The 9699-nt window shown below is 31.3% G+C and overlaps 1 protein-coding gene across 4 annotated transcripts in view; it reads right to left on the bottom strand.

Annotated features, from left to right (window-relative positions):
• The window catches only part of LOC7462056 (NEDD8-activating enzyme E1 regulatory subunit AXR1), an 11935-nt gene extending 6140 nt beyond the window's left edge, over nt 1-5795 (bottom strand). For all 4 annotated transcript variants that reach the window (XR_002977933.2, XR_002977934.2, XR_002977935.2 and 1 more), the window contains exons 1-12: nt 5610-5795; nt 5236-5408; nt 4982-5145; nt 4504-4614; nt 3935-4014; nt 3246-3396; nt 3063-3156; nt 2360-2448; nt 1579-1652; nt 1317-1479; nt 742-827; nt 71-154 (exon numbers count right to left, since the gene is read on the bottom strand). Coding sequence is in view for 1 of the 4 variants with exons in the window: in XM_024585870.2 (XP_024441638.2) it covers nt 71-154; nt 742-827; nt 1317-1479; nt 1579-1652; nt 2360-2448; nt 3063-3156; nt 3246-3396; nt 3935-4014; nt 4504-4614; nt 4982-5145; nt 5236-5408; nt 5610-5647 (1307 nt within the window). In the remaining 3 variants the exon portion in view is untranslated. The remainder of the gene's footprint in view (nt 1-70; nt 155-741; nt 828-1316; nt 1480-1578; nt 1653-2359; nt 2449-3062; nt 3157-3245; nt 3397-3934; nt 4015-4503; nt 4615-4981; nt 5146-5235; nt 5409-5609) is intronic.
• Nucleotides 5796-9699: the final 3904 nt, after the last annotated feature.

Genomic DNA, 9699 nt, shown 5'->3' with positions numbered 1-9699 from the left:
ATTCAGTTTGGTAGTAGAATGCAATAGCTTATTGGAAAAAGAGTAGCTGGTACGTTTCTCAGGTATTTACCCTTCAAATTGCCCAGGAAAACTGTTATAATTAGCAGCAAAGCGGTCAACAGATCGAAGCAGGATATAAAACCCCATGGCAACACTGCAACTCAAGTTAAAAAGAAAATCAATGGTTATGAGCAAAACAAATTCCTCTCAGCCTGGCTAATATACAGTTCGTTTGTCTTATAATGTAAATCCCAGACAAAAAAAAAGTTTATATATATATATATATATATTAGAGAGAGAGAGAGCAGTTGCGATGCATATTGAAATTCTCCAAGATAGTTGTTAAATCAGGTTTCCCAAAATATGGGATTCCATCCATTATTGAATTTGGGATGAATAATGCATGTAGATTTTGCTCAGTTCCTGTGTTTTGCAGAGAAACATGAATTTTGATGCATCGATGCATTTTCCTATAAAAATTAACACTGTATTGGACAGTGTATCTTACAAAGGGCAAACAACAGAAAATTTGTCTTGAACTATGCAAAATATATTTTTGATAAAGTTATAGGGACATTGTTTATATATTTGAAATCTCATTTGTGTGCTTCCCTACATATTATATAGATGTACAAGGTAGAAACTGATAAGAGAATATCATGTCTCAAAAACCTTCTTGTAGAAAGGGGGCAAGATTGTTGCAGGACAATGATATCTGAGCGGTAATAAGGAGATCCTCACCTGTATTCCTCATCAGTTAAATACTTCTGTAACTCTGTTACTGCAGGATTGTTGAACTCATCTTCAATAGGGCGATACCTGCAAATCTATAACGAAGAGTTCGAAAACGCTCACTAACAATCCTTATCTATGAACAATATAATCCATCTCAAAGAGGAAAAATTGCAAGCCTCCATTATGCACATTATGATGATGTAGTTGCATGTCTAGCTGAGAACATTTTTGAAACACGGAGATATGTTTTTCCAGAGCTCTCATCCAAATTATCTAACTGGGTAATGTTCCAAAAGTTATATAACTCAACAATAATTCCTCGGAGAGAGTCCGTGTGCTATCAATTCAACAAGTCCCAGAAACTATTTGAATGTAAATGGTAATTAATGGTAAACAAGATTAATTCTGATGAGAAACACAACTATTAAGCTTTTAGTTAGCTCAATAATCATGAATCATAATAAGGATAAAGGCACTTCAGCCTAGGCACTTTGACAAAGAAATATCTGAAAAATAAAGTGTCGTATCAACAGGAAATACACGTAATCAATGACAGACAAAAACATAAAATATGAACTTACCTTTAGTTTTCTTGCATTTTTGCAGAAGCTTTTAATCATTTCCTTTGAGATGCTATCTGGATCTCTACCCATTCTCTTCAGAATACTCTTAACTCTTTGCTGAATAGCAAGAAAGTCGGCCTCCGCTTTTGCTTGGTAGATCTTCTGTAAATTTACATAAAGCCTGCAAAGGAGTTGATATTCCTCTTATATCTTCTTTTTGTTGTTTTAATTTAAACTACTACGAAAGAAAGATTGACCCCAAAAAGGTTTAGTCACTAACTCAGTTGAAGAAGTCATATCCGGTATTGAACCCTCAAGAGGTGCCTCCTCACCACCTTCATTCGCAATGAACTCCTAAGAATGTTAAGGATAAATTCAAGAAATCAAAGTCTCAAGAATGGAGTTTGATCATAAGAAATAGAAATAAATGTTTTCATCAAACTAGATCCTATCCATACATGTTAAGTATAGTTGTAAGAATGAGATTGTGTCTTGCAGACTCTAATGGACACTAAAACAACCAAGAGAGGAGAGACAGGGAGATGAATGTAAGATGCACATTGCAGCTTGAAAGAAATTGTCCACCCCTTCAGAACTTGTGCACAAAGCCTCAAAAGAAAGATTACCCATCAAAAGCATCTACCATGAAACCCAAACCTCTAATAGTCCTATTACTTTCTTTCCAAACAGCAAAAATTCATGAGCTCACATCCATGCATAGTGCCCAATCAAATGATTGAAAAACGCCCTCTAAATAGGGGGCATAACTTCAAGACATCCAGATACTACTCCAGAATTTTGTCCAAACTAACAGATAAGAAAAAATGATCAGTGATCCAAGTGTTTCCACCAGTAACATTATCCACCATGATACTCAGCTGGCCAGTTTCATTTTGCCTAGAGTCCCACAGCAAGCTTGTCAATCCAGTCATGAAATAATCCTAAAAGGATTATTTCTACAGACTTTAATGCAGGTGAATTTAACTTCAAGCACTGTCATTGGAAAACAAGAGCAAGCTACAGAATCAAAGATCCAAGTCAGATTGTAATGCATGCCTAACCTTCAAGGCAGCAACCATCACCCAAAAGTCAGATGAATTAGACTCAACTTCACTGCAGCTATCATGGATTATCTGCAACAGACCAGAATCTATGATACCAAAAACAAAAGGAAGCAACATTAGAGAGCTCAAAGCCACCATTCACACGGAACTAGACAATATTGTTCATATTTTTTGTTTTTTTTTCCCTTACAATTTTTTACAGTTACATTCTTAATGTCCACCACTAACATCATATTGATTTCAATATTAAAAAAATCCCTAAGCAATTGGATTTTAAAAGCTAATACTATATTTACTGTGTTAGATGAATATAAAATTAGCCAGGGTCAAAAAATGAGTAAGAAGACAGAATCAATTATGTGGATAAGGGGGCAAGGTGTGCCACGGATTGTTTCTTGTGAACTCATGTATATAAAGCAAACCAAATCCATTCCTACAGGGCAGGACAGGAGTTTAACAGCAATATCTAACCCATTGCTGTTACGGCATGCAAAACAAGTGTCCATGCAACCTCTGTTTTTTCCTTTATAGCTAAACATAAAAATCTTCTATTGGACATTTATAATATACATAATATGAAGAATGCATGCGTGAGCATAACAAAAACACTATACTGCTATCAATCTCAACCAACAAGTTTCTTCTGGAATATTATCCTCCAAAAAATTTAAACCTGTTCTTCTGAATACTTTATACTCACTAATTCCTCGAGGTGCAAATACTTTAAAGGAGGCCTCAATAGCTTCTTTATAGTTGTCTTCATCCATTGCAACCATTCCTGCTTTTAGAAGCTCCTAAGAGATTTAAAATCCCAAAGCAAATAGAATTAACATAAAGAAATAGGACATGAACCTAACAGGTAAACTGTGAACTAATTATAAACCTTGAATTCTTTCTTCTCATCCCTGGTTGATGGGAGGGCACCACCATGAGCTTTGGTCCACTCCTCAGCAATCTTGACTAGAATGACAACATAAGGTGTGTGCTTATGGGCAACAGGATCTGTCACATTTAAATCAATGGTTTCTGCAAACCTACCGTGTGCAAATACCATATAAGAAACTTCAAAGTAGAATACAGTATGTATGCTTTAAGCTCCAATCCAACCAAGACGATAAGGAAAATGTGTCTACAAAAGGAAGCATGTCCTCTGAGTGCAACATAAAATGAGGCTGAGAGGAGTGATGCTTCCTCCTTCCCACTTCACTTTTCCATGTTTCCTTTGAGATGTTCCATAATATTTGTCCAGTTTCTAGATGAAGTACATGAAAAAAAATGTTTTTTCTATCTTATCCTCAATTATTTGATTAATTATAACTCCATTTCAAAATATATGGTATTCTACATTTTCCGAGGCAGAGATATTTTTGAGAATATGCACAGCAGACAAAGTAATAGATGATGTTTCAATAAATAGTTAGAAATCCAATGGTAGACAAATAAAATGGGATGGAGAGAGTAATAAATTTCTTCAATTTACTAATAACAGTAAGCAATAGTCTACTGATATTAGACATGCATATGCATTGCAAAATATCAACTAAAAATAGATGCAACGACAAAGCCATGTACCTTTTGAGCTCAGGCCATGGGTTATTTAACCGAAGGTCATCCAAGAAATGATCAGGCTTTGACTCAATCACTGCATGTTCCTGTCTCCAACAAGAAAAAATTCAATTTAGGAACCCTTAGATGTGTAGAAAACAATTTCCAGACTTGATAGTTGGTATGTTAAAAATTGTTTCCACTAATGTCCATTTCACTTGTTATGTTCTTGTAGAAAAATTCAATTTCAGAACCCTTAGATGTGTAGAAAACAATTTCCAGACTTGATAGTTGGCATGATAAAAATTGCTTCCAATAATGCTCGTTTCAGTTTTTATATTCTTCAAAATTTGGCTCGCCAGCTACATTTCACTCCCCTACATAACTTTCTAGTGAGAGGTCCCAGACTTTTATGACATCGAATTATGAAAGAAATGAAAAATGTCCAGAACATTGAATCTGAGAAAATTAAACAATGATGTAGCCACAAAGGAACCTAGTAGGTTATCCATTCAGTGTTTCAAGTTTAATTACAGTTTCTGGAAGGCCAAGTTAGTCACAGCAATTCCAATCATGATGAAGTAACAAAAAAGTACCTTCACACTAATTCTGACAAACCCGGTAGGGCCATAGGAGCGTGCAAAAATCAACAGAACATTTGCCTCCCTGCAGATTTTATCGAGCTTTATCATCGAGTCTTCCGCCAACTGCATGTGTATCAGGAATCATCCATCAAAGATATTGAACAGAGAGAATGAAGATAATAGAAAACCATGTTTTGAGAAACAGCAAATCAGAATATCCAATCATGAAATAGATGGAATTATTTTATGATGCTTAGACAATGAGGAAAGACTGTACAACAATTAAAAAAAAGATGAAAATGGGGCAAAAATCCCATGATTAGGGTACCAATATGCCCTTAACAAAACCGCATACAAACATCTACAACATATCTGTGATCCAAACCAATGCATTGAGCAAGTATGATCAACAAGACAAGCAAAAGCAAACATAGCAGAAACAATATCCTAGAGCACGGCATTCCATCAAGCACCCTACTATCAACACTACCTGAGTGGCTACAACCAGTGTAAACTGCGAAAAGAAGGAGGGATTTGAGCCAATTAATGCCTCGGGATACTCTTCTATAAACTTGGCTTTAACAGCATCATTTAACTCTTGAAGAAACGTGCACACACATTTCGCCTTAGATTGCCCAACACATGATTCATCCACTACCAGAAAAAATCATAGATAACACAAACAAATAAATAAAAAACATAGCAAGTTAAGAACGAGAAAAAAAAAAAAAAAGACAAACCCACCCATGAAATTATTTCCAAGGTCGCCCAGTTCAACTTTAGACCCATCAATCACAGTAATGGATCCAACTCCACCAAGTACAAGATTTTTCAACGTCTCGGAACCGGTAGGACCGCAATTAAGCAAACAAATGGTAGCTTTTTCTAAGGCAGCCTGTCCTTGCTCACCCCATATCCTAAACATTTTATTTTTTTTAAGAAAAAAAGCACCACATAAATATAACTTCCACATTTACAACTTCAAATTTATTGCACCTTTAGCTTGCGATTATAAATTATAAATTTCTCGTATTTATTCATCTCCACATCCCAAACAGATATAATAAATTATAACACATTAGGGAAAATTTGAAGCGATGATCAGTAAAAAGTAGTACCTGAGTTGGCGATCGTATTTGGTTTTGGGCTCTGCCATTGTTTAGGGTTTGCTTTTGCTTTTGCTAACTACACTACTGTCCACTGTCAAGTTCGCTACGCAGTTTGTGAGTGAGGGGAGGGGGAAGGCTGAAGGAAGAGAATTGCGTATATATCAGAGAACGAACCCAATATTTCTGGTTAATGAAACAAATGAAGTTATGAAGGTCACCCATTTAACTTTTATTTTATATTTTTAGATATTTATTTATTTATTTTATCCAGAAACCATTATTTTAAATTAATTTACATCTCAATGGAAATTAATTTTTTAAGTATCTTAAGGATATATTAATTAGAGCGACGGATTTTTTAAAAAAGTTTTTTTATTTTAAAATAATATTTTTTTTATTTTTAAAATTTATTTTTAATATTAATATATTAAAATAATTTAAAAATATCAAAAAAATATTAATTTTAAATATAAAATAAAATAAAATTTTTAACAAATAATATTTTATCCGCAGTGCCTCACGCACGCACGCTGCATTGGTATGATGTACTCAAAAATTATATTCCACTAAGAACCCACTATTGTCATTACACAAAATTATTTATGACGGGGAAGATTAGTGTGAGTAATTGTGTTGTAGGGCATGTCGTTTTTTATTGTGTTTGAAATAATCACAACATGGACTGACAGCAAGTTATTGTAAGCTTAGAGGGTGGGCGAATTGGCTTTTAACTTGGCTTTTAATTTTTCAATTCTAAACTATATTTTTATTACATTTCAGTTATGTGGAGAAATGAGGGAGAAAATTACTATAAAAAAAATATCAGTTAACACATTTTAATCATAAAAAAGATTGATTTTGATGTTAATAAATTCATATTACAAGGTAAAATTTCATGGAGTGATTTAAAACTTTCTTGCCAGAACAAATAGATCGGACTAGAGGAATGTTTTTGAATTTGTTTAATCTTGGGTTTTTTTATCAATTGAATGGTGTTTTAAAATTAAAAAGGGTTTACTTAGCTTACTAGGACTTTTTTTTTTCTTTTTTTTTTGTATTTTAAGGTGGAAATAAGTTTAAAAAATGGGTTTGTTTGGTCCATAAACTCAAACTCCAACTTTTTGACCATCGAAGGTGGCTTGAATTTGAAATACAAGATGACGTCTCGTTTATCTTGCACCCGACATTGTAGCAAGCCGATAAAAATAAAAAACTTGTTTTATTGTTTAGAAAATATGGTAAAAATAAAAAGATTAATCATTATCTAGTATTATAATTACTAAAAACTCTAACTGGTCTTTAGAGATATGAGGTAAAGGGATTAATTGTGTTAAAATAAAAATATAATTACCCTAAAACATTCTACATGAGATAAACTACATTGCTTCTTATCTTTTATTCCTAACAGTTTGTTATGCCTAGTTTAACAATGGTCTATCTAAAAGATAATAGTAAGTCTACTGTTGTGAGTTAAACTCTAGGTTAAAGGGTAAGCCTAACCTATAACAACCTTTAATTTATATTCTCATTTTAGACAAAGCATTGATTTATAATCGTAGCAATAACATGTAAAGATAACCTTGTTAGTTCATTATATGAACTTATCATAATGGAAAAGACTATACAAATAAAAATATTAATTCTTTTATTAATAAAATTTCAGTAGCATTTTCTCTGCACAGGATACCAACCATAGTTTTTTTTGTATTGAATCCTATAGACAAAAAAACATAATATATATCACCTCCCATCAAAATACATTCTTAAATCACAATCTTTTTATAATACGAATTCCACACAATTCATATAATATATTAGCATTATGTAACCAATAATAAAGGAAAATCAAAAAAGTATTTTAAGGATCAATTTACTTAAAGGATTACATTAATTAATTATAACATTTCAAAAGTTTACATGCCAAAACTCTCCATTTCCTTAGACTGTCTATATAAAAAAAATGAATTTATGACGATCCAAAGGCTATGAAAAGGTGCATATTAAACACTTGTAAAATACAATTAAATTACAAAATATAAGCATGCATGTACTATTACAATATCTTTAAGACATTTTATTCTCCTTTACTTCTAATCTTTATATCTACAATCAAATTTATTTCTTCTTACCATTCCCAACATCCAATCTTTATTTCTACTTATTACCCTTAGTTTATTTCGAACATGAAAAAAAAATTATCATTTCAGAAATTATTGTATTTGATTTATATGAGTATATCCTTACTCTAACGATGTTTATTATTGATCTTCATAACATTCTCAGTAACCTTCCCGCGGGCAATCAATCATTAGGATCTTAATGTCTTGCATCGAAGATGAATAAATTCTTGTAATATATTATCCCGCCCTAAAAGCAATTCAAATATCAAAATACGTTATCCCACCCCTAAGGAAAATCTTGAATTTCACTATCCCGCTCTAAAGGCAATATATATCTTAAAGATTAAAATCAATCCAACACAAATATTCACTCAATGAAAACAAGGTTTGATACCAATATTGAAATTTCAAAAATTAAAGGAACCGGTCACCTAATAGCTAAAAAAGATAGAGGACTACAATGATTTTTTAAAGCAAATTCCAAAGCCGCCACCTATTTTACTTTTTTTTTCCATTTCGGTCCTCTGTTTTTCAATTCAACACTTTTTAGAAAAAATTGCAATTGAGCGCTAATTTAAACTCAAAAGGGCTCAATTGTGTAAAATAAAAGTTTAAAAACTAATTTTTTTAAAAAAATACACTGCTCATTTTCATAATGTATTATGAGTGTGTGCATGATGTTTAACACTGTATAACACCCCCTTACATTTTAATATATTTTTTATTTAAAGTCATTTATATTTTTGGTAAAAATAAGTACATTGATACTTGAATATCAATTTCTTTCATATGTTTTTTTTTTAATTGAATTTTCAAATAGGATCCATTAGATTTTTCACGGGTTGCAATCACGGGTCAACACATATAGGCTTGATATTCGGGCATTGTTATCAGGCTTAACTGACGACTTTATCTAAAAGATAAGTTTACAGTGGAATGAGAAACTTTTGAATACTTGAGCTGGTGAGTTTAAAAAAGAGAATAAATGCACGAGGGAATTGAGAGAAAATGCAAGAGAAAAGAACAGCTGGGATGCGTAGATTGTGACCTTTTGTTTAAAATTTTATGCTGGTAAAGAATTTGTCAATAAAATCATAAAAAATTCATGGCCCAAGTGTCACTTTAAAAATATAATTTCGGTTATTTTTTAAAATGTTTTTATTTAAAAATATATTAAAATAATATTTTTTTATTTTTAAAATTATTTTTAACATCAGCAAATTATAAAATGATATAAAAAATTAAAAAAAATTAATTAAAATTTTTTTATTTTTTTTTAAATATTTTTAAAATAAAAAATAAACAAAAATTAACTTTTCGAATAAATTCGAGGAGCCAGAATTTTTTTCAGGATGCAAAGCACTTTTCAGCGTGACGCTGACAAAGAAAAAGAAAGGACAGTCCCCGCTTGGGCTGCCAGACCATACAAGGAGACTGCATGGCTGCTTTTTTTTTTTTTTTTTTTTTAAATAAATTGTGCACCATCGTATCATAATTCCTTATTGGTTAAAAAGTAGGGGGCAATGTAGTAGTTTTCCGCCTCCATTTTACTCCAGAAAACTCCATGCAAGGAAACCTAGTAATTTCTTGCGGACAAAAAATACATTTTTGTCTAATTGTGTGTACGACAGTGACTTAGATATTATTTTTCAAAAAATATATTACAATATTTAATTTTTTTTTATATATATAACATATCAAAAGAAAAAAAATTTAAAACTAATTTTTTAAAATTTTCAACATGATTAAATTGTGATTTGAAATAAATTTAAATTTAAATTTGTGTAGTAGTGTTATATCGATTGATTTTTTAAAATATTTGTTTATTTAAAAATATATTAAAATAATATATTTTTTTAAAATTTATTTTAATATATAATTTAAAAAAATTAAAAAAATTAATTTAAAATAAATAAAAATAATTTTTTTAAAAGGCTTTAAAAAAGAAAAATCAAAGATTCTCGTTCAAATAAACTGCA

Source organism: Populus trichocarpa, chromosome 14 (genome assembly GCF_000002775.5).
Source record: "Populus trichocarpa isolate Nisqually-1 chromosome 14, P.trichocarpa_v4.1, whole genome shotgun sequence".
Lineage (NCBI taxonomy): Eukaryota > Viridiplantae > Streptophyta > Magnoliopsida > Malpighiales > Salicaceae > Populus > Populus trichocarpa.
Note: the sequence above shows the minus strand (reverse complement) of the source record. Positions and strands in the feature narration are given on the sequence as shown.